Consider the following 24299-nt stretch of genomic DNA (forward strand, 5'->3'; position numbering starts at 1 on the left):
TCTCGTTGTAGGTGATTGCATTTCCAATCATTATACTTGTTACTCGTAGAGTAAAAGGGTATACTAGATTCGATGAAAAGTATGTAACAGGCAGAAGGAAGCGTTTCCGACCATAGAAAGTATATATATTCTTGATCAGGATCAATAGCCGAGTCGATCTGGCCATGTCCGTCTGTCCGTCCGTATGAACGTCGAGATCTCAGGAACTACAAAAGCTAGAAAGTTGAGATACCCGTCTATCTGATACCCGTTGCTCAGCTAGTGGAAGTGCGAAGGAGAGTCTTCATCACTGACAGTTTTTGACGGTTTGTGGGCGTTAGAGTGGGCGTGGAAAAAAGTTTTTTAGCAAATCGATAAAAAGTTACAAGACTAATACAAAAATGAAAAAATATTAAAACATTTTTCAAAAGTGTGGCCGTGGCAGTTTTGGCCGGTTTGTGGCCGTTAGGGTGGGCGTGGCAACAAGTTTTTCTGCAGATCGATAGAAATTTGCAATACTAATAAGAAAATGAAAAAATAACATTTTTCAAAAGTGTAGGCGTGGCAGTTTTGGGCGGTTTGTGGGCGTGGCAACATGAATCGACAAACTTGCGCTGCGTCTATATCTCTGGAGTCTGTATGCTTTCTCTCAACTTTCTAGCTTCTATAGTTCCTGAGATCTCGACGTTCATACGGACGAACAGACAGACGGACAGACAGACGGACGGACATGGCCAGATCGACTCGGCTATTGATCTTGATCAAGAATATATATACTCCATTTGGTTGGAAGCGCTTCCTTTTGCCTGTTACATACTTTTCAACGAATCTAGTATACCCTTTTACTCTACGAGTAACGGGTATAAATATATAGCTTAATACGAAAAATCAGTATTTTGTACTATCGGTACCGCAGAAGTTAATTTATTTGATCAAGAATAAAATAAGCTATGGTGCTGCTATTATTTTTTTTCGCAACTGTATATATGACATTGATAGTGTCCCTTGATCTTCTAACTGAATTGAGTGGTGAGCCACTAATATATCATTATCTGCCCGTGCAGTACAATCTGATCTAATTGTTAAAATTCCTTGTTCACGCAAATCGACTATCTCTAACTTGGAACTTCCGCATTGAACGCGAGTCTTTGTGTTGTTTTGTACCTTTAACAGCAACCTGCTTCGTCTATCCAATTCAACCCAGTATGATTTATCCTCAATATTTGATTTGTACCTACAATTTGATACCCTCGACTTAAGAGGCGTTATCTCACAACTATTATCGTTGGCACTTCTCCAAGGCCAACTTTCTTCACAAACTCTTTTGTATGATTGCCACCCTTGGCATTTATTAAGTGTGGATTCTGCCATTAAATGATAAGCATCTATTTCGAAATTATAGACTAAATATTGGGACTCGAGATGAACCATAATCAAGCGCTCGTCAATTTTAATCGGTGCTGGAACGATCCTATAAGGTACTGAAGCATGCCTACCAAACAACGGTATTTTTGCATTGATAATTAATTTCATATCAACGAAAAGTCCTCTAGCTGTTAGTAAGGTATAGACAACTTTTAATTCAGTGCCTGTCCTTTTCCCTGGCAATACTAAATTTTTGGATAATAAATCTTAAATCTTAGAAATCTCAATCTTTAACTGGCTATGATGTAACATATCAGTATTAAGCCGCCCATGATTGATGTCAATTAATAAGCTTATGATTCCGGACTGTATTTTTTTTACAATCATCTATTAAATTGCTTAATTGTTTGGCAATCATAAAGAAAATGTTTGATTCCTTGTAAACATAAACATTTTCAATTCTTTTATTCATGCCTCTAAAGTTCGTATTAATGTCATCTGTCGTGCTTTTCAGAATATTAGCTGTAAAATCGACAATTGACGTTTGTTTTTTGCTCAACTCGTTAAGACTCTGCTGATTGCTCATATTTTCTTCCATTTTTAATCTATCATCCTCATCCATTATCCCGGACAAAATGTGGTAAAGAGATCCCATAAAGCCAAACGGTGCTCTTCTAGTTCTCGTTTTACCTTGGGACCTAAAGAGCTTGTTATTTGCCTCCAAGTTTGCGATCAGTATTAGGCAATGAGTTAGAAAATTGACAACACAATATAAATAACAGCATTGCTAAGAGAAACCCCATTTTGGACATTCCTGATGTCGTTTTAGTTTGCCTTTTTGGTTCAGGGTTAGCCTCATTTTTGTCCACAGACTTTATAACATCCAAGGGACAAATTTTTGTATTTGGCCTTGTGATAGATCCTTCTTGCACTTTAATTTTCACCACTCGGACCATATCATCATTGCCTTTATGTATTTTCTCTACCTTTCCTAGAGGCCATCTTGCTGTATGACTATTTTCGTCCTTTAATAAAACAACCTGTCCTTCTTCTACATTAGGACTTTCTCTTCTCCACTTATTCCTTTGCTGAAGTGTATGTAGATACTTATTTTTCCATTTTACCCAAAAATCTTTTCTCATTTTTTGAATTAGTCTCAGCCTATCCTTTTCTTTCATCTTCCATTGGTAACAATATAGGAACAAAATAGGGACCTGCGTAATCTATTCCCGTATTAATAAATTGTAATGCCATCGTAACTCTATATTTTGGCAAATTACCCATTATTTGTTGAGCTGTATTTTGTTTATACCTTGCACACTTTACGCATTCTTTTAAATACTTTTTTAACGAGTTTTTCAAACCGAAAATGCAATACTTTCTTTGGATATAATTTTGCATAAGCTTTATCCCTCCATGCAATGTTTCCGTATGGGCATTTTTTATTAATAAGTATGTTAGGTAACATTTTTCTATGATGATTGGGTGTTTAACTGCAAATTCTGCATGGGAGTTTTGCAGTCTGCCTGCCACTCTTAGTACCCCCTTTTTGTCTAAAAATGGATTTAGTGACAATATTTTATTATTTGTCTTAATTTCTTTGTTGTTTTGCAGGCACTTTATCTCCTGACCGAACTGATGTTCTTGTTGTTTTTTTTAATAACAACCTTTTCAGCGAGTTTTACCTCCTTTACTGAAAAACAAGATGGATTGTACTCTTTTTTGGTTTTTATTTGAATAAATCTGTTTATATATGCTACTATACGTATGAGTTTTTTCATACTGGAATACTTTTCTATTAATTGGATTATTTGTTTCGTCATTAATTATTGTGTTTACCAGTACATTTTCTTCTACAGATTGCTGCTGAGGCCAAAGTTCCTTTGGGTTAGCTAGCCATCTTGGACCTTTCCACCAAAGATCACAGTGTGTCAATTGTTTTGAATCAATTCCCCTAGATGCTAAATCTGCTGGATTATCCTCTGACTTCACATGATTCCATTCAGTATTTTTTAGTTTCCTAATGTCATCCGTTCTTCGCCTGATAAATTTAACCTTACTCTGGCCACTCTTGATCCATGCTAAAGTAATAGTGGAATCACTCCAAGCATAAATTTCTACCTTACTGGTTAATGACTCTTTTATTCTTTGGATCAGTAAACTTAACAAATGAGCGGCGCACAGTTCTGGTTTAGGGATAGTTTTTCTATTTTTTACAGGATTGACTCTACTTTTGCTAGCTATTATAGTTACAGCATCTCCTACTTTATCATACACTACTGCAGCATATGCTTTTTCTGAGGCATCACCAAATCCATGTAGCTGAATACTTATGCCTTTTCTAGAAATAATCCATCTTTGGATTCGAATATTTTCTAAATATAATAAATTTTCCTTATATGCTTCCCAGTATTTCAAATCTTCTGCTGCTAATTCCTGATCTTATTCACTTTTGCTTATCCAAATTTTTTGAATGAAAAGCTTTCCTAAAATAGTCACGGGAGCCAACCATCCTCAGGGATCATATATTTTAGATAATATCGATAGTACTATCCTTTTGTTTGTCAATTTAGATGACCCGCAGCTTACTTTAAACTTGAATAATTCCTTTTGTGGTTCCCACTGAAGTCCAAGTGTTTTAACACTCTCATTTTCAATAATACTAAGAACCTTGTTATCCCCAGTATCCTCTACTGTTGATATTATTTCAGAATTATTAGATATCTATTTTCTTAAATTTTGTCCTACTTTTTGTAATTCGTTTGAAATTAGTTGGACAACATTTTTGGCGTCTTCTACAGAATCGGCTCCAGTCATTAGGTCGTCCATGTAAAAATCGTTCCTTATTATTACACTTACATTTTTATTTTGACATTTATCTGCTATGTCCACCAGAACCCTAGTAGCTAAGTATGGTGCAGATGCCGTACCATAAGTGACTGTTGTTAGTTTATAATTTTTAATTTTTTCTTTTGGAGAATTTCTCCATAAAATATATTGATATTTTTGGTCATTTTTATTTATTTTAATATGACGGTACATTTTTTCAATGTCCGCAGAAACAACAAATTCCCATTTTCTCCATTTAACAATAATGTCAAAAATATCCTTTTGAACTCGTGGTCCAACCCACATTATGTCGTTCAAACTTTTGTTATTTGTAGTTTTGGCTGAAGCATGAAAAACTACTCTTAATCAGGCTTGAATCGCGAATTACAGCCTGGTGCGGTAAAAAATATTTTCCTTCATTCTGCACTTCAACCATATGTCCTAAATCCATATTTTCTTTCATGAATTTAGTGTAGTCAACCCTAAGTTTTTCGTTTCTATGTATACTTTTTCTCCAAATTCATATAATGCGCTATAGCTTGATTTTTCGAATCTCCTAAGGTGACATCCTCCTTGAATGGAATTGACACAATGTATCGCCCCTCTGAATCTTTTTAAGTAGTTTTAGTGAATTTATTTTCACATATTTCAGACTCGATATCATTTTTGTCTTCCTCTTCCCAGTATCGATGTAAATCTTTTATTTTGATCGTTGCTACAATTGTTTCCTTTCCTTTGGATTTTTTACATCCAGAAACAATCCACCCGAAATTAGTTTTCTGCCCAAGGAGCCCATCCATTTTTATAGTGTATAAGTCGGCTCCAATGTCAGGGGTCAGCTAGTTTATAGCCCTTCCATTTTTCTTTATCAACATAAATTTGGCTGACTGGAAGGGCCTTCATTAGTTTTGGAAGTATTAATGCTTCAATTTCTAAATTATTAGGAGAATTTTTAATTGAAATAATTGTTTTGTGCTTGAAGATGCACTTTCCTGTGGAAGATACTCCACTTAATTCTGTTTGAGATCTAATTCTTTTTAATTTTAGAATCTGTGCAGATTCTTCAGAAATGATAGTGCTTTGTGACCCACTGTCAATTAAAGCTGTACAATTTTCATAATTGCCTTTATAGATTTTTATTTGAATCCTAGCGGTAGCTAATAAGGCTTGATCCGACGTCCAAAGTGTGTTTACTTTTTCTATCTTTTGATGAAGCATGCTATGATGATTTCGATTACAAATGAAACACGATATATTGCTAAGGCATTTTTAAATTAAAATTTTTAAAAACATTTAAAACACCATCTTGCCTTTTAAATTTTTTCCATCCTTTCTGATGGATTTAAATTTTTAAATGTGTGGCATTGTACCACTGTATGTCCACAACTTTTGCAAATGGGACAACCGTTAGCAGGAAATTCTTTCTTAACGATTTTTTCTTTGACAGGATTCTCAGCCTGAACTTAGCTAATAGAACTTAATCTTTGCTCTAGGCATTCTATAACGTCGGACAATAATTGGAAATCTTTTGGTTTTTTAGTGTGGCTCTCATATAATTGTAAAGCCTCTTTATTAAATTTTTTCAATATTACTTGTGCAAAGATTATTTCCACCTCATCGGAAATTTGTGCCTTTAGTTTGATCATGTGAATTGCCTCATTTATAGAGTCTATACACATTCTTAATTGCATAGCTGAGTTGACATTCACATTGTCAAGCTCAAGGAGGCGATTTTTGGAATCCCAATTTTTAGAATCTCTATAGAATGTGGGATCCTGTATTTTTGGTAGAGTTGGCAAATCATCAATTTTTTGATTTCCAACATCTACCTTTAATAGCACACTTCCTTAAGTTTAAGTTTAATATTCATATCATTCTTCATAGTTGAAATGTCGAATTCGATTTCTTCGAATCTCGAATCATAATTCCTATCCGTGACATCAATCTGGGCGGCTTGTTTTAAATTCACAAGCCTTTCCCAATAAAAATCAATTTTCTTCATCCTAATCTCAAAGGTTTTAAACTTATCCTCCTGAATCGCGTTAAGCGTTTCCTCTAAATAACCCTCTAATTGTTCGAGTGCCTTTTCAAAATTAGAAACTTCTGTTTTAGACTCAGTTTTGTCTGCCTTTTCTAATGAAATATCAATTTTTTCTTTAATGATTTTAAAACATGCCATCATCTCTTCAAAGTGCTTATTTTTAAAGTAGTCATGATCGACTACTCCAATAAACAACAGTGCCAAGTGATTTCGTACGCATTCCGACTTTAAATCGTCATATGGCTTTAGAAAGGCAAAACGGAGGCTTGGAAAATTTTGTAATTTTCTACTGGCTTCGGTAATTATACCCGTTACTCGTAGAGTAAAAGGGTATACTAGATTCGTTGAAAAGTATGTAACAGGCAGAAGGAAGCGTTTCCGACCATATAAAGTATATATATTCTTGATCAGAATCAATAGCCGAGTCGATCTGACCATGTCCGTCTGTCCGTCCGTCTGTCTGTCTGTCTGTCCGTCTGTCTGTCCGTCTGTCCGTCCGTATGAACGTCGAGATCTCAGGAACTACAAAAGCTAGAAAATTAAGACTCAGCATGCAGACTCCAGAGACATAGAAGCAGCGCAAGTTTGTCGATTCATGTTGCCACGCCCACTCTAACGCCCACAAACCGCGCAAAACTGCAACGCCCACACTTTTGAAAAATGTTTTGATATTTTTTCATTTTTGTATTAGTCTTATAAATTTCTATCGATTTGCCAAAAAACTTTTTGCCACGCCCACTCTAGCGCCCACAAACCGCCCAAAGCTGCTACGCCCACACTTTTGAAAAATGTTTTGATATTTTTTCATTTTTGTATTAGTCTTCTAAATTTCTATCGATTTGCTAAAAAACTTTTTGCCACGCCCACTCTAGCGCCCACAAACCGCCAAAAACTGTCAGTGCTGAAGACTCCTTCGCACTTTCACTAGCTGAGTAACGGGTATCAGATAGTCGGGGAACTCGACTATAGCGTTCTCTCTTGTTTTTTTTGCACTTGCACTGGAGGTGGTTCGAGTTAGGGGACGCACTTGAGGTGGTTAAATTTATGTGGCGCACTTAAATTTTGGTTACGCACTGGAGGTATTTTGATTTTAGGACGTTTGATTATTTTATATGGTCACTTGGATGGAGTTATTTCACTTTGATGAAATTTTAGTTTTTTTTTTGTGTTCTGGAATTATTTTTGGAATTCACTTTTCACAACACTTATTCGATGTTTATGGCCTCGAAAACGCCCACTATAAAAACTTTGTTTATTATTTTTTTGTCGATTTCTCGACCACAAAATTTATATTAACCAACCAATTTTGTAGTTGGACAATTTTGTTTTTAAACAATAAGGACTCTTTTTCTATCCTTTTGCATTTTTATTTATACTCTGTTCCTTACCTTTGGTAGGGGGAAACAAGAGTCAATTATTTTGCATCCTTTAACTGCAAGTGTATGTTTGCGTTGCTTTAAGGAGCTGGCCTTTTTTCTGAGTCCCTTAACTCTGGTGGGGGAAAACTGCAGAATTGATCGAAGGCTCGATTGACCAAAATGAAAGAGAGTCAAAATAATAAGACTTTCCTCATTGAGTTTTTGTAAGAAACTGATTTTATTTAGAAATATCTTCGGTTTAAGTAGGTTACATGAGAATCGCATCTTAAAGTAAATGGCCTACGCAGAGGCCTAATTAAATAGTCCCCGCCTTATCGAGGTCTTCCACTAAGGGGCTAATTTGGGGAACGATCTCAAGTGGCTGACTCATGTGGTGTGCACTTAGATTACATCTTTTTGAGCACTGCTCTCATATCGTCTTAGATTATAAAATCATAAATATAAATTTAACACTCTCGATTAACTTACACAAGATATGAACGGAGCCCGAAATTGTAGGTCTTTAAATATATTCGTGTTCGTCTGAACACATACTTTTCAACGTATACCCTTTTACTCTAGAATACCCTTTAACTCTACGAGTACCGGGTATTAAGGGGGAATCGGTGATAAATTAAAAAATTATTTGTTGTTAAGAAAATATTTACCGTAAACAGGCCTGACACATCTAGTGGATAAAATTTTTTTTCTTTTCCGATATGGATATGGCGTAGGCGCCTTTATTTTGTGGCAAACCCACAAGACACGTCAAGAAAACAGCACAATTGGGTCCTCTCTCGAACGCAAAGTCTTCGCGAACTGTACAAGTTTTTTTTCGCTTTTTATACATAATAAATAAAAGATATTAATCTACGCGACGATTTTGGTATTTAAGGATACCACAATTGTATGATTACACATATGAATTAATTTAATTATCGATTGTATTTAATTAAGTTTATTGCATCAGTTTTTGAAATACTTAATGCCTTCATAAATAGAGTCTAATTCACGATCGTACGTGCTATAGTTTTTCTCTATGTCAGTTAGTTTTTTTTGAGTAAAACCGAGTGGCTGCCAAGTAGCATAGACCAAATGTGCTAAAACTGCTCCAATCGACACATCAGATTAATCACATACAAGGGCCAGTTAATGTAGGCATTTCCGCCAACAGTGTATGCAAGCAAAGTGTGACAGATGAAACGTGTGACAGATGCACTTTGTTTGCATACACTGTTGGTGGAAATTCGGTCTGGTATCTGTTCGATTAAGCATTGGTCGTTTTTCCTAACGAGCGGTTACGACAACAGTAAATATTGCCAAAAAATCTTCGGAACTTCCAGCTGGTGGATTTAGTTGTATTTAGCTTTGTAAGGTCTCAACGCGTTGATTTCTACCTCGTTAATAACAAAATTTAGAACGTTTACCTTTGCTTAGGCCACCTTGCACTTATCAATGTTGATGCAAAGTCCATTACTACGAAGAATCTCCAAAACGGTTCGTGTCTGAATAATAATAATAAGAATTAATGTTAACAGTAAACGAAATCGATGCCGCGAAACATATTGTCAATAAACCTTTGGAAGGTCTGTGTGGAATTCTTCAAACCAAATGGCATGTAGAGAATAGGTCCAAATGGCGTGCAAACAAAAATTTTAGAAATGTTACAGTTAGCAAGTGGTTTCTGATAATACGTTTTGACCAGATCGAGAGAAAACGTATTTATACACGTTACTCCTAGACTAAAAGGGTATACTAGATTCGTTGAAAAGTATGTAACAGGCAGAAGGAAGCGTTTCCGACCATATAAAGTATATTATTCTTGCTCAGGATCAATAGCCGAGTCGATCTGGCCATTTCCGTTTGTCCGTTCATCTGTCTGCATGAACGCCTTGATCTCACGAACTATAAAAACTTGAGAGGTGAGATTGAGCATGCAGCTTCCAGAGACAAAGACGCACCACAAGTTTGTTTACAAATGTTGCTACGCCCACAAACCGCCCAAAACTACTTTTAAAAAATGTGTTGATAAGTATTTATTTTTTTTCGTCCTGTAAATTTTTGTCGATTTTCCAAAAAACTTTCCCACGACCACAAGCCATCCAAAAATGTTACGCCCTGACTTTTTAAAGATTTTGTTCATTTCAAATATATTTCAAAAAATGTTGAAAGATCCCATTTGTACTTGCACTAGCTGAGAAACCGGTATCTGATAGTCGGGGAACTCGACTATAGCATTCTTTCTTTGATTCATAAATTTATAAATTTATTTTTTAATGTATTCTAGATGAGTTCAGGAGTAAGGTGGCTTGCCACAACGATGTAGCACAATTAGAGTGCAATCCATACTCCCGTATAGCCGTATATAGTGCTAGCTTTGGAAGAACCGAGTACGAGAGCATTCAGTGTCCCCAGCCGCAAGGAGTTCGCGAAGAAAGTAAGTTAAATTTCTTATCCTGAAAAAGTAAATTACTCAACTTTCTGATTTGACTTATTCACTTCCGGTTGTTTCCGGCTTGATCTGATTTAAATAGTTTTTATAAAAAGCACCATGCTAGCTTTATTGGTTTTAGGAGTATACAGATGACATTTTGTAGTGATCGCGGCCTAAGTGGGTACTCCTTGAACAGAATCACTCTTGTTCGCGATTTTCTCTTTCTTTTGGACCCAAGGCTATAGTTCTGTTATCATATTTTGTCAATAGTGAATATAAAATATTCAATTTCAATATTCAATTACAAACGTCCCAAAACCGCCAAGAGTACAGTTTTACAAATTTTCTGATATTTTTTCATTTTCTTATCTTTTGGCCACGCCTACTGTAACACCCACAAGCCAACCATGACTCTTACGCCCACAATTTGGAAATTTTTTTGATTTATTTTTTAATTTTATTATTTTTTAACTTTTTTGTTCACACTAGCTGAGTAACGGGTATCTGATAGTTGAGGAACTCGAGTATAGCGTTCTCTCTCCTGTTTTTATACCCGTTACTCGTAGATTAAAAGGGTATACTAGATTCGTTGAAAAGTATGTAACAGGGAGAAGGAAGCACTTCCGAGCATATAAAGTATATATATTCTTGATCAGGATCAATAGCCAGGTCGATCTGGCCATGTTCGTCTGTCCGTTCGTCTGTCCGTATGAACGTCGAGATCTCAGGAACTACAAAAGCTAGAGAGTTGAGATTGAACATACAGACTCCAGAGACATAGACGCAGCGCAAGTTTGTTGATTCATGTTGCCACGCCCACAAATTGAGAAATGTTTTGATATTTTTTCATTTGTGTTATTAGTTTTGTAAATTTCTATCGATTTAAAAAAATAATTTTTTGTCACGCCCACTCTAACGCCCAAAACTGCCACACTTGAACTCGTTGCGTCCTGCCATTCCGTTTCCTTACTAGAAGAGAATGATTAACAGAGTCAAATGCTTTTCTAAAGTCAGTGTGAAGCCCTGTATTACCAGGGATGTTAGCTCCAAAAGGTTAGTGGTTGTTGATCTGCGTTTCATAAAACCATGCTGACATGGTAATATAATTGACCTACAAAGGTTCTGCAAATTATGAGCGATAAAAAGCTTATTGATAGCCGTCAATTAAAAAATTCCTCTGTAATTGCTTGCATCCAATTTGTTACCTTTTTTATTGTGAGGGATCACAAAGACGCCTTCCATATATGGGGGCGAAGATTCCAGAGATAAGGTAAACAATTTCAGTAGAGACTTCCGCACAGAATCTAAGCACACAGACGGGGATTCCGTCGGGACCTGGCAAATAGACTGGCTTAAAACGGTAAGCTTTCGTTCAGAGTGAAACAAAATATTAAATTCGACTTTGATACCGCGTAAGAGTAAGGCTGTTCGGAATGAGGTAACGTGAAATATGTTGTTTGAAAAAAATAGGCTACTGCCTGATCGGAGGGTACCGTAGTATTTTCAAAAAAGGGTAAGAAATTGTTTAACGAAGAATTGTTAACGAAATTATAAAACTGTTTCGGATCCTGCGCGAACTGGAACATACAACGGTTTAAGTAGTTCTTGTAACACTAAGCATTAAGCTCGGTAAAATTAAAAATAAAAGGTTTTTGGCAAATCGATAGAAATTTACAAGACTAATACAAAAATTATAAAATATTAAAGCATTTTTCAAAAGTGTGGGCGTGGCAGTTTAATGCGGTTTGTGGGCGTTAGAGTGGGCGTGGCAACATGAATCGACAAACTTGCGCTGCGTCTATGTATCTGGAGTCAGTATGCTTAATCTCAACTTTCTAGCTTTTGTAGTTCCTGAGATCTCAACGTTTATACGGACGGACAGACAGACGGACAGCCGGACATGGTCATATCGACTCGGCTATTGATCCTGATCAAGTATAAACGCTCCTTCTGCCTCTTACATACTTTTCAACGAATCTAGCAACGATAAATCGAGCAAGCCGTCAATAAAGTCGAGTTGTGCTATAGGGTGAAGGATACTCGATTTTTCTTCTGTGGTACCAGTCGGTTCCTATCAGACAGCTTATTTTGGGAATTCAGCTTTACGCATATGAATCACCGTTACGGGACTCATCAAAAAGTATATCCTCTGACCTGAGGGTAGACCTAACTGCGATTAAGACTCCACCTACCCGCCTGGACGGACGATCATTCCTGTATATTGTGTACATACCTGGAAAAAATGCAGAGTTAAGTACCTCCGGCTTTAACCAAGTCTCTGTTAACACAATAATATGGGATGCAAAAGAAAGGTTATAGAATACAATTAAATTAGCTTGCTACGCAAACCTATTGCCTTTTGATAGAAAATTGTGAAAGTAATTGTTTTTTCTTTTAGAGGAAAGGAAGAAGTATAAGTAGTAAATTAGGATGGCGCAGTGGTCTGGCCATGTGATGAAAGTTTGTGTCCTTAGTGAAACTACTGTGTGCAACTTGTGCCTGTAGTCTAAACTCAATATTCCTTTGTGGTGGTAAACTAATCGGGACAGGTTGAATCATTGGTTGAGAAACCAGTGCAGACAAAACGGAATATCTTGCAATCCAAAATAGAACTGCCTCCACAAAGGATTATTCGGTTTGCTTCGAATCTTTTTAAGTGCCGATCTTAGCAGCACTTAAGGATTGGCTGCGATCGGCAACTTCAGATGTGGAGTCCTGTCCACTTGCCGGAGCCTGTGGGGCGTTCCCCTTGGGCACACTGCCACCAGGGGCTTTCTTGCGCTTTGGAGATTCCCTTAAAGCTATTAAACTGAAAATCTAGCACGGAATGAAGATAATCAGCTCGACGAAAACAATCTCTAGCTACGCGAAAACTGCTGGTCAGTCCTTTCAAGCCACCTTTAGTTTGGTGCATAAACGATTTCATCTTGTTTGCAACCCCTAGGTAAGCATCACAACAGTATTTTAGATTTGGGGGCCTTGCCAGGTCATCACTTGTTCGGCCGTGCACTAATGTGCACCACCACCAATTCATGTTTGGCTGCTGAGGCTTTAAAACCTGGCGGCATTTGTTTTGAAAATAGACAACATTAGTTTCCATTTTTTCGATTCAGACCACTGTACAAAAGAGAACGCTATAGTCGAGTTTCCTGACTAACTGAAACCCTTTACTCACCTGTTGGAAGTGCGAAGGAGAGACTTCAACACTGACAGTTTTTGGCGGTTAGTGGGCGCTGGATTAGGCGTGGCAAATAGTTTTCTGCCAAATCTAGAGAAATATACAAGACTAACAATAATGTGAAAAAATATCAAAACATTTTTCAAAAGTGTGAACTTGGCAGTGTTGGTCGGCTTGTAGGCGTGAGCGTGGCAAAAAGTTATTTAGCAAGTCGATAAAAATTTACATGACTAATACAAAAAAAAAAATAATTTGAAATCATTTCTCAAAAGTGAGGGCGTGACATTTTTGGGCGATTTGTGTTCGTTAGAGTGGGCGTGACAACATGAATCAACAAGCTTGCTCTGCGTTATGTCTGGAGTCTGCATGCTTAATATCAACTTTCTAACTTTTGTAGTTCCTGAGATCTCGACGTTCATACGGACAGAGGGACAGACTGAAATGACCAGATCTACTCGGCGATCCTGATCAAGAATATATATACTTTATATGGTCGGAAACGCTTCCTTCTGCCTGTCACATTATTTTCAAAGAATTACTCTATGAGTAACGGGTGTAATAAATGGAAACCAGTCAGTGAGAAATCAGTCAGTTACCTTCAGGAGCGGAAGTATTAGGATTATCACTGCAAGTAAGTACCTAACGGACGACACACCTTTCCCCGCCTTCATAGAATTCTACGTCTCGTTTGAGCCGACAAGGGGTCCGTTGTCGAAGTCGACGATGGATCGACGACGCGCAGCAGACGGTGAGGACCGTAGGAGTCCATACCAATCAGAAACCCTGTCCAAACAATGGCCAATAATTCTTTGTCTATTGTGTTTAAATGGTTTATTATCTTGTGTCAATACGAACTCTTATTGCAAAATTGCTAGTGTCGGCAGTAACTTCAAATGTTTTTGTATAGGCAGAACAAATGAGAATGGGTCATTCATGACAAGTGTTTTTAATTTTTCGAATGATTTATGCGTTGTCCTATATATTAATTTTAGAAATTTGGCTATTTTTTGCCAAATCTGAATGCGGTAATATGCGGATATGCGTAAAATTAAAATCGCAAATTTACATTGGGCTGGAGCTTAAGATTGGCTTTCTTAATGTTTCTAAGTCCAAATGTTTAGTTAAGTAGACGATTACAACATCAGTGTTTGTTAATGAAGTCTTTTGGGACAAAGTTCATGTAACTTTGGAAAGTAGTTTTCTCGTAGTGACCGTGTTTAGTCGAAAATGTAGTTATACCCGTTCATCGGAGAGTAAAAGGGTATACTATATTCGTTGAAAAGTATGTAACAGGCAGAAGGAAGCGTTTCCGACTTTCTCTCGATTTGCCAAAAATCTTTTTGCCACGCCCACGCTAACTGAAAAACTAAAAAATTGAATTGAAATTTCTCCTTTGCACTTCCAATAGCTGAGTAACGGGTTGATTATCGGGGAACTCGACTATAGCGTTCTCTCTTGTTTTTAATAAACTAATTAAAAATTTTATGCCGCCCCCGGGTGGACAATATAATTAAATTTAAAAACGGCAACAATAATAAAGTGACAGTGACACATATATATTCAAACAAAAATGTGCAATTTAAAATTTTTTATTTTTTTGATGTGCGAAATAAAATAATTGTTGCCCGGGACTCGTTTAGTGTTGAAATTAAACATATTCGTGTCGGTCGCGTTTTAACTGATTCTGGTTCCTAAATATTGCTGCCACCACCAATGGACTTTCACCGTAAAGAAAAGTGGCTGATAAAAAATAACCAAAGAAAACCAGAGCAAAAATATGAAAGCTGGAGTTGGAGAAAAATGTAATGTGGGATTGGAGTAAGCTAGCATCATTATGCAGCCTAGATGTATGGGGAGTGTACACACTGTTTCCTATTTCACCAGAACCGCCGAGTATTTCATCAGCCAGATCCTAACTGCCTTGCCAACAGTCTCTCTCTTCCATGGTGTCTCTCAAATAATATGTTTAAGTCAGTCGCTGCAGAATTTTTAACGAAGTCAGTCGATGCGTTCATTAGTGCGAAAGTCGTACTCCTTTTCATTTTTACAATTATCAATTTCAAACCTTGTGATCATTACCCAAAATAATAAACTTAATTTGGATTATCCCTACAGTAATGTTTATTGTCTTGTGCGGAAATGTTGCACCTCGCTTTCAATCTTGGCTATTAATTACAGCCCTATATTCTAGCACCTGCTGTGGTGAACATTTCGCTTACGTTGTTGATGTTTGGCCCTTTTTCGTTTCTGCGAAATTAGATTACGGGAAAGCCAGGTGACGCACTGTATTAGTCGAAGCCCATTTGGGCGTGTGTCTGTGAAGCAAAGGTTTGAGTTTGTTAAGTTTTCGTCCTTATGTATTAATTTTCGAAAAGGTCATACTGCTTCAAAATGCAAAGGCACAAAGATTCGAGCTTGTGACCGCTTACACCACATTATTCTACATAAATACACAGTGACAGAGAACAGTTTAGAATTGCAAACCCCCTACGAGAGCATGTATCCTCCTTTTAACCGAACCACACAGTGGTGAAGTCGAGAATAAATGGTAGTAAGTTTTCGTTAGATTTTTGGATCTTGAAACCTATCTCGGGTTACCATCCTGATCATTCGGTGAACGTCAGTGAGTGGAAGATCCCGAAGAATCTACCATTAGCAGACCCCTATTTCCATAAGTCACAACAAAATTATATGTTGATAAGCATAATATGTTGAAGCATAATCATTTTTCGCATTGCTAGCTGTTGGTCAAATTAGACAAGGTCCTGACTATTGAACTTGACAAAAGACCCTTCTTGGTTGGGTTGTCTCGGGCCGATAAAAATCTGCGGTCCCGAAACAAGTTGTGAATAGTAAACTCCTTCGAGGTTCCAAAACGGTGTTTTTTTTCGCTTGAGCAAAGGTTGTCTCGAGATCCTTACAAGGAAGACTGCAGTAGGATTGAAAACTTCCATGTTGTTTATTGTTATGATTCTCGTCACACCTCAAAGTGCTTAGAGTTTTCGCTTATGTGTTCCGCTTTATAATCAAATGCGAAGACAAGATTATAGTTTTCGAAGAAACTCTGTCATGGACTGAATTATCCAGCTTTTCATAAAATAATTGAAATAGTTCAAAAGCACGAGTATCAAATACAAATTGAAAAAGTTCGTAAAGGCTCTGAGGTTGGCCCAAGTCTTCAACGATTGAACCCATTCATTCATGAAGACGCAGGCACTTGGTGCAACTTTTCGTTATTGCGAGTTGGGTGGCGACTAACTAACGCTCCTATATCATACGATATTAAATAATTTTCCCTTGCTGATGACGAAACGCTCCCAATGTCGACCCTCGAGCGCTTGTAAGCATCGAGTGCCGACGCTGCATTTGTTTCCGGAACTTGAACGGCGGATCGGCATTGTTGCCTATTCGTATTTCGGTTCTCGTAAACATTACAACAATGAGTTATTCGGGAAAGAGCGTCTGCTACAAGTTATTTTTCTCCTTGAGATACTATACAGTGAAATCATTGGTCCTGAGATAGTACCGCTCCACATGCATGTTTAGTAGCATCTGTGGTTATGCAAAATTGTTTGCTGAATTCCGTGTACTGAAGAAGTGTTAGTTTCATTAATTTCCTTTTAAGATATTCGAATACTTCATTGCATTCGCTTGTCCCTTTAAATAAAACCTTTTTACAAAGCCTCGTTAGGTGGCGTGAGTGATCTAAGATCTTATACATCTTCTGTAATAGTTTCAGAATGCAAAGAATAGGAAAACAAGAAAATAGTCAGGTACGATATGGAATTCATACCCAAATCTTGTCTCTTGCTCTATGCCTGATATACTAGTTGATTTTAGCGAAGTTTTAGTGAACAATAGCCACTTTACGTGCGCCATTCTCTTTTTCACTTCATTTCTTACACCGCCGCGGTTTTTTCCCATCTCACACACACTCTACTCACTCAGTTATTGTTGCCTTATTTTTCCGAAGTCACGGTCGCCATATAGTAATATAATCGTAATGATCGGTTACGTTTCTCAGTACTAACAGGGCATATATCAATCGACATATGTATAACTTATATATATATATAGAAGACAAGTGTCATATACATACATAAACGAAGCCGTGTCGCGCATGCCCTAAGTTCCGAAGCAGCATTTGTTACAGTGCCGGCACTTAAACGGCGGATCGGCATTCTTCCCTGATCGTATTTCGGTTCTCATAAACAAAGCGCTGCAATGTGCACCGACTGTATGTATGTTTTATATATATATACATGTTTTATATATATATATATATACAGGCAGAAGAAAACATTTCCGACCATATAAAGTATGAATTAATAGCAGAGTCGAACTGGCCATGTCTGTCTGTCCGTATGAACGCCTCTATCTCAGGAATTATAAAAGCTAATATGACATTAAGCATGCATTTCTAGAGACAGCGCAAGTTTGTTCCCAAATGAAACGAACACAACCGCCCAAAACTGCCACGTCTTGTAAATTTCTGTCGATTTGCCAAACAATTTGTTGCCACGCCCACTCCAACGCCCCCATACCGCCCAAAATTGCCACGCCCACACTTTTGAAAAATGTTTTGATATTTTTTCACATGTTTGTTAGTCTTTTAAATTTCTCTCGATATGCCAAAAATCTAACGCCCACAAACAGCCAAAAACTGTTAGTGTGGAAATTTCTCCTTCGCACTTCCACTAGCTGAGTAACGGGTATCAGATAGTTGGGGAACTTGACTAAAGCATTTTCTCTTTTTTTTTCTTTTAATAGCTTGTCTCGCTTCATATGCGACGGAGACTGTAATGCAAATTTGCCATGGTAGACGCAGATGCAACCTGGCAGCCGACGCAAATACTTTTGGAAGCCCTTGCCAACCAAATTCTCGAATGTACTTGAAAGTTGTTTATACGTGCGGTAAGTTACAAGCGAAAGTCCAAAGATTAATGCACATGTCTTTTAAAACTGCGGCCCATATTACATTAATCAATAGTGCCAAAGCAAGTTCTTAAAGAAAACAAGGCGTCGGAAGTGGAGGCTGACGAATCTGAGGATTTTGAAGGTGATCTGAATGACCCCTACGACGATGAGCTGATTTATAAGGAGTCTGAGGCAATACCAAAGCTGCACAGCAATACAACAACGACAGTACGCCAAAACGGTACCAGATCGCTAGGGTTTAGATTCAGCGTTAATTCTGCGAACAACCAGAACATGACAAACATTTCTATGGTTGTTGAAGGCGATGGGAGTGGCGTGAATCATGTCATGACACAGAGTGCCGACTTAAGTCTAGAGGGTAAGAAATCGATTTAATAAAATTCAGTCGTCGAGCTCAATTGAGAAATTACTTAAACGAATCAAAATTTTGTTTTCCAATAGAGGACCAAGAACTTCTTTATTTTTATCTTCTTGTCCTGGGGTCATTTGGAGTGCTAATTTCCATAGTAATTTTCGGGACTAGGATAGTGCTTCAAAAACGCCGTTTAATCACGGAAACGCACTCCAGCTCCTTAGCAAAAGGGAGTAGAGGAGCAGTTGAAGAAACAACCACTCCAAGCGGCTTTAATGACACAATTTCCGAAATAGACGCTGAAATCGATTTAAAAACTACACTGCCTTTACCCAGCTTGTCCAAAAAAGAGGTAAATACCTAAGTTCACTAAATAAATTCACTGTTATATCTTCAACCGTACAGAATTACTTGACTTACGCACCAACCAGCAGTCTGTACTCCGAACTCTCCTCCAACCAGCTGGTTTCAGAGTGTAGCCCAGGGTATGTCGCTGGGCAAATGGAAAAACCGGCAATGGTTTCGACTCGTCAATCCCCCGACCTTATTGGCATAACACCGGGACCTTTTGTGACTACAAGTATGGCGAGCTTAGGCGGCCACGGTCCGATGGCGGGAATCCTAACGTCGGCTATTGTGATTGGAGCTTCTGCACCCAGTACCAGTGCCTCAGGTATGTAACCCCGACGGCCCATGTTTTAGTTATTCCAATTTGGTTCTCCCTCTAAGGCACTATGATACCTATCACCCAGTACAAAACTGGTCCAGCATTCAGAGGCGGGTACATCATAAATGCCGACAGCATGGGTGTAATTCAGCGTTCGAATAACACGCCCAGCTCGTTAAACTTGCTGTCCGGGAGCACGCCAGAGTATCCCCCACAAGTGGGACCGACAACCTCGTCGGGGGCCATGACTGTAACTCCACAGGACCATGGGGCTATATGTGTTGCAAGCACATCAACACTGCGGCGTGTTAAGCCACCTACTTTGCAGCCACAGCTTTCATATGATGGCACCGCACCGCGGACACTCTCCACCGGAGTAGCTGTTGGCTCGCAGTTCTATTACGGATGACACAGCACACTAGACTGTGACCCGTTTGTGTACACCACAGCTTTAGGTGTGGCGGCCTCGATTTCCAGTACTCAAAAGACAGGAGAGGGGTTAGATCGAGCAAGCTTTAAAAATGGCATCGACACGTCTTAGCCATTGGCGTCGGCATTCCCAAGTTGCTCTAGACTGCACAGTTTCGGGCTAAGCAACAAGGCCATTTCTATCAAAAACGCAACAGGTGTTTTACGATCCCAGCCAAATCCAGACTCTTAGTCAAATGAATCTTATCAAGCACACTTTTGTGTTCAACACGGAAGAAATATTGGCAGCTGCGTGTATCTAATAAATAAATTATATGGTACTAAATACGGAAAAAATCTTTGTTGAATTAATATGTTTCCTTCCGATAGCCGAGCGGGGCCGGCAAACTCATACAATGACAAGTTTGTATTTCACTAGTGTGAGTGAAAAAAACCCGATTCCACATTTTAATCAAAAAATATGAGAATACATTAACAAAATTAAAAAACGCCTAGTCAGCGGAGAGTAATTGTGTGATGAAAGTTAATTAATGTCCAAAACGAAAAGAAAAGCTTATCCGAAATAAATTGTTAGGATGCACCGGGTTTTGGATGCTATGGTGCTGCAATGTCCTAATTAAAAACCCGACCCACTTTAATGAAATTTGCGCAAAAGCATAAATAATTTCCGTTGTTGCGGCAGAAACTGTGCAGTGGAATAATTTACGACATAAAGGTGGTAAGTGCAGTCGTAGGCCCTGCGCAATTCGGAAACCTGAATTTAGAATTATATTATGAGGGTAGTAACCTATGTATAATATGTTAGGAACTTACACGAATACCAAAGTGAACTCCTGTATAGTTTTTATTCAAACTCCAGTTTAATATCGTTAAAATATTTGTAAATATGTTTTATTTAGTCCTGCTGTTTATTTTGAGGCTATACTTTTAATATCAAGTGCCTTCCTTATTAGCATTTAAGTGTAAAGTAGCCGTACAATACACCAAAACTATTGGGAATTAACATTGCCTACCAAATTGTAAATAAATAGTGCAGCAGTTAATATTGTTCAAATAAAAGCAAACCCGAAATTACAGGAACAGTTATATTTTAAAGAATAATCCTGGAATTATCACAAAATTCCGGATGTCCAAAGTTCTCAAAAGAACGCAAATTATTACCTGTATTTAGGTACAATTAGGATTCTAGCCAAGAAATATATTAACATAACAAGTATTCGTGTATGAAATAGGTGAAACAAATAAAAAATAATGAACTCATAAACAATGCATAAAGCTATATTAATTCATTTAATTAAATTTCCCTAGAGCTACGAAAACCACTCAATAATGCAATCTATAAAAAATGTATTAGATTTAAAAAAAAAAAAAATATATTGGTAGAATAAGTTTACATAGTAAGTAAACTGGTTTCTGTTGTCTCTTATCCCCCTATAAGTATGAATTTTACATTTTATACGATTAATTTAAAATAAAAAAAACTATACATGACTATAAAACTAAAAATATGTTTTTAATAAGTCCCAAGATTTAAAGTGTTCATACAAGAGTTTCTGCAACAAATAAATAAATTTAAAAGTGTTAATAAACTAATTATACCCGTAGAGTAAATGGGTATCCTAGATTCGTTGAAAAATATGTAACAGGTGGCACGATGCAATTGGACTTTTTTGACCTCGAACTTAAAGGTTCTTTCGTAGACTTGCAGTTTAATCTGTGTGGAATAATTTCTTTGCATGACCTGGCTGAACTTCTAAATGCGTTGGACATTGATTGTGCGGTGGATTAAAGAGTTTTCATGCTTTTCGAACTACATTTTCGTGGGCAAGAATTCAAATCAAAAACCGCGCACCCCAATGATCATAGCTTAGCGTTTATACTCGTACATATAAGCGTTCTTCCCCTTAGGCTCTTTCTTCGTGAAGCTAAGTACCAAGTGCGTTACATTTATGGAATTGCACTGAATATATCGTAGTCCAGCTTGTATATCCAAAACCAGGGGTCTCTTTATCAGGATCAATAGCTGAGTCGATTTTGCCATGTACGTCCGGAACTATAGCAGCTAGAGAGTTGAGATTAAGCATACAGTTTACAGACCCCCAGACGCATCGCAAATTTGTATGGGTCAACAACGCCCACTCTAACGCAACAAACCGCCTAAAGCTGCCACGCGCACACTTCTAAAAAGTGTTTTGATATTTTTTTTATTTGAAAACTTTTTTTACGCCCACTCTTACGCCCACAAACCGCCCAAAGCTGCCGCGCCCACACTTTTGAAAAATGTTTTTATATTTTTTCATTTTTTTATTAGTCTTTTAAAATTTTGCTCGATTTGCCCAAAATTTTTTACTTTATGTAACAAAAGAACGTTAGATATAGAAATTAATAAATTCACTACGCGTGCACTTATTGAATTATAATCAAAAGGAAATCGAAATGTGAAAATGCCAATGTTTGATCGTTTTCTTATGTGGTTTGGATCGTAAGAACATAAAAGGGGTCATCTAACACCCGCGGTTATATCCATAAATATTAATTTTTTCGTGTAGACTCACGTATAACCTCCTTTCCTGCGTTGCCAACAGGCCTGTTAATGACGAGGGTGCTGTTTTGAAATCAAGAATTTTGGTAAAGAGATATAACAGCTACGGTTTGACGTGGAGTCCTTGACTTGCAAATTTCAGCAAAGTTGATATTTAAGGCATAGATTATGTCAACAATTTCCTGGACCATTCCAAGTAAAAAAAACTTCCGTTGATGCAGAACACGCCCGCCGTGATGGGTGAGGATAGAGATGTGTTTTCTTATGTTTGGATTTTAGGTACACGAATCTGCCGCCAGATTGGGGCAGTGAAACGTGGAACTAAGCGCTTCTCTGGATCACGGGACAATGGAAACGTAGTTGTGGAAGCGGAATCGCTCTCAAGTTGCACGAGCATGGCTTCTTCATGACCGGCTCTTGCGGCGAATAGAAGTTTGCAGCAGGCGGTTCACCTAGCCACGTCTACCGTGAAGTTATTTATTTTGAATGTTTGTATATGCACATTAGATGTGCTGTGCACATCTCTCACGCTCTCACAAACAAAATCCAAAGTTCTAAGTGTGCTGATTGCGCTTTTGCGGTACATTTAAAAGCTTGCTTTTAAGTCTCGATGTTGAGGCTTTGACCAGTGGTCTGAATCATAAAAGCATGTTGTCTGACTTTTTGGCTGTGTGATAAAATGGTGCACACTAAGTGCGCTGGTTTTAGCGGCCGAACAAGAGATGACCTAGATAAAGCCCCAAATCTAAAATAATGTTGTGATGCTTGCTTAACGATATGCGAACGATTTTAAATCGTTTATTGGCCAAACTTAAGGTGTCTTGAAAGAAGTTTGGCGTAGCTAGAGATAGCTTTTATCGAGCTAATCCCTTTTCTGCGCTAGAACTGCAGTTAAGTAGACCTAAGCTATTAAAGGAATCTCCAAAGCGCAAGAAAGCCCCTGGTGGCAGTCTGCCTAAGGGGAACGCCCCGCAGGCTCCGGCAAGTGGACAGGACTCCACATCTGAAGTTGCCGATCGCAGCTAATCCTTAAGTGCTGCTAAGATCGGCATTTAAAAAGATTCGAAGCAAACCGATTAATCCGTTGTGGAGGCAGTTCTATTTGGGATTGCTAGCTATTCCGTTTTTTCTGCCCTGGTTTCTCAACCAATGATTCCACCTGTCCCGATTAGTTTACCACCACAAAGGAATATTGAGTCCAGACTACCGGCACAAGTTGGCTTTTCAAATACACAATCTGCAGTGCCAAAACTCCTTACAGTGGTTCCACAGTGGTTCTAAGATCAAAAAAAGGGCCCGTGGGAAATAAAGTATCATCAGAATATTTTAATTCGTCTTAAAAAGAGTCTTCAAACAAAAATCATCTACACTGACTTTAGTAAAGCAGTTGACACAGTTAATCATTGCTTAGAAACATGATTTATTAGGTTTACCTGTTGATCTTCTAAATTGGACTTTAAGTTATCTGAACGGCAGGACGCAACGGGTCCAGTTTATAAATTCTCTGTGTTATCACAAGGGTCCTATGTCCGCTCCTTATTACCATATTTATAAACGACCTTCACTTAGTAATAAAATGTTCCCTTGTACTTATGTACTAAAACTTAAATGGCTCCAAGTGTCACCGTTTGTCGTTTGAACCCAAGACACTCGACTTACACTTTAAATGGGTGCTCTTTGGTCAGAATAACATGGGTTGATGATCTTTGTCTTCTTCTAGACCCTCCACTAAAATTGTAGACCATATTTCCTCTATTGTCAATAAGGCCAGGTGTGTGCTTGGTTTTATAAAAAGGTGGTCAACGAATTTAATGATCCTTACATGACCAAAACCTTATTCATTTCGCTAGTCCATCCTATTCTTGAGTATGGGTCACCTGTTTGGAGTCCACTCGGACTGCATTAATGCTAAACACTCCTGATGGGGGTCTCTTGCTAAAACCTTAAAGGAAGAGCTCTCCACGGATACCTGCCGCGCAATGGACTGAACTGTCACTCCACAGGCGAGCCCACTCATTAGCCAACCGATCCCCTAACGACTCCCGATCTAATGGATTTTCTTCAACATCTCGGTATTACGGAAAGACCCTCAAAGGAGAATCACCGGGAGACAAACAGACCTTCCCATCACAATGCCCAGCGACATAGACAGCGCCATCGAAGGTCTCACCAAGGATATGCACAACG

The 24299-nt window shown here is 38.0% G+C and overlaps 1 protein-coding gene across 2 annotated transcripts in view; it reads left to right on the plus strand.

The window, feature by feature from the left end:
• Positions 1-20931, plus strand: part of LOC122619610 — a 56637-nt gene extending 35706 nt beyond the window's left edge. The window contains exons 6-11 of one of the 2 annotated variants that reach the window (XM_043796635.1): positions 9860-10009; positions 17955-18098; positions 18175-18480; positions 18564-18826; positions 18880-19147; positions 19204-20931. In XM_043796635.1, the coding sequence (XP_043652570.1) occupies positions 9860-10009; positions 17955-18098; positions 18175-18480; positions 18564-18826; positions 18880-19147; positions 19204-19550 (1478 nt within the window). In that variant the 3' untranslated portion in view covers positions 19551-20931. The remainder of the gene's footprint in view (positions 1-9859; positions 10010-17954; positions 18099-18174; positions 18481-18563; positions 18827-18879; positions 19148-19203) is intronic. The other variant, XM_043796636.1, reaches the window with a different exon arrangement.
• Positions 20932-24299: the final 3368 nt, after the last annotated feature.

This window comes from Drosophila teissieri, chromosome 3R (assembly GCF_016746235.2).
Source record: "Drosophila teissieri strain GT53w chromosome 3R, Prin_Dtei_1.1, whole genome shotgun sequence".
In the NCBI taxonomy this organism is placed as follows: domain Eukaryota; kingdom Metazoa; phylum Arthropoda; class Insecta; order Diptera; family Drosophilidae; genus Drosophila; species Drosophila teissieri.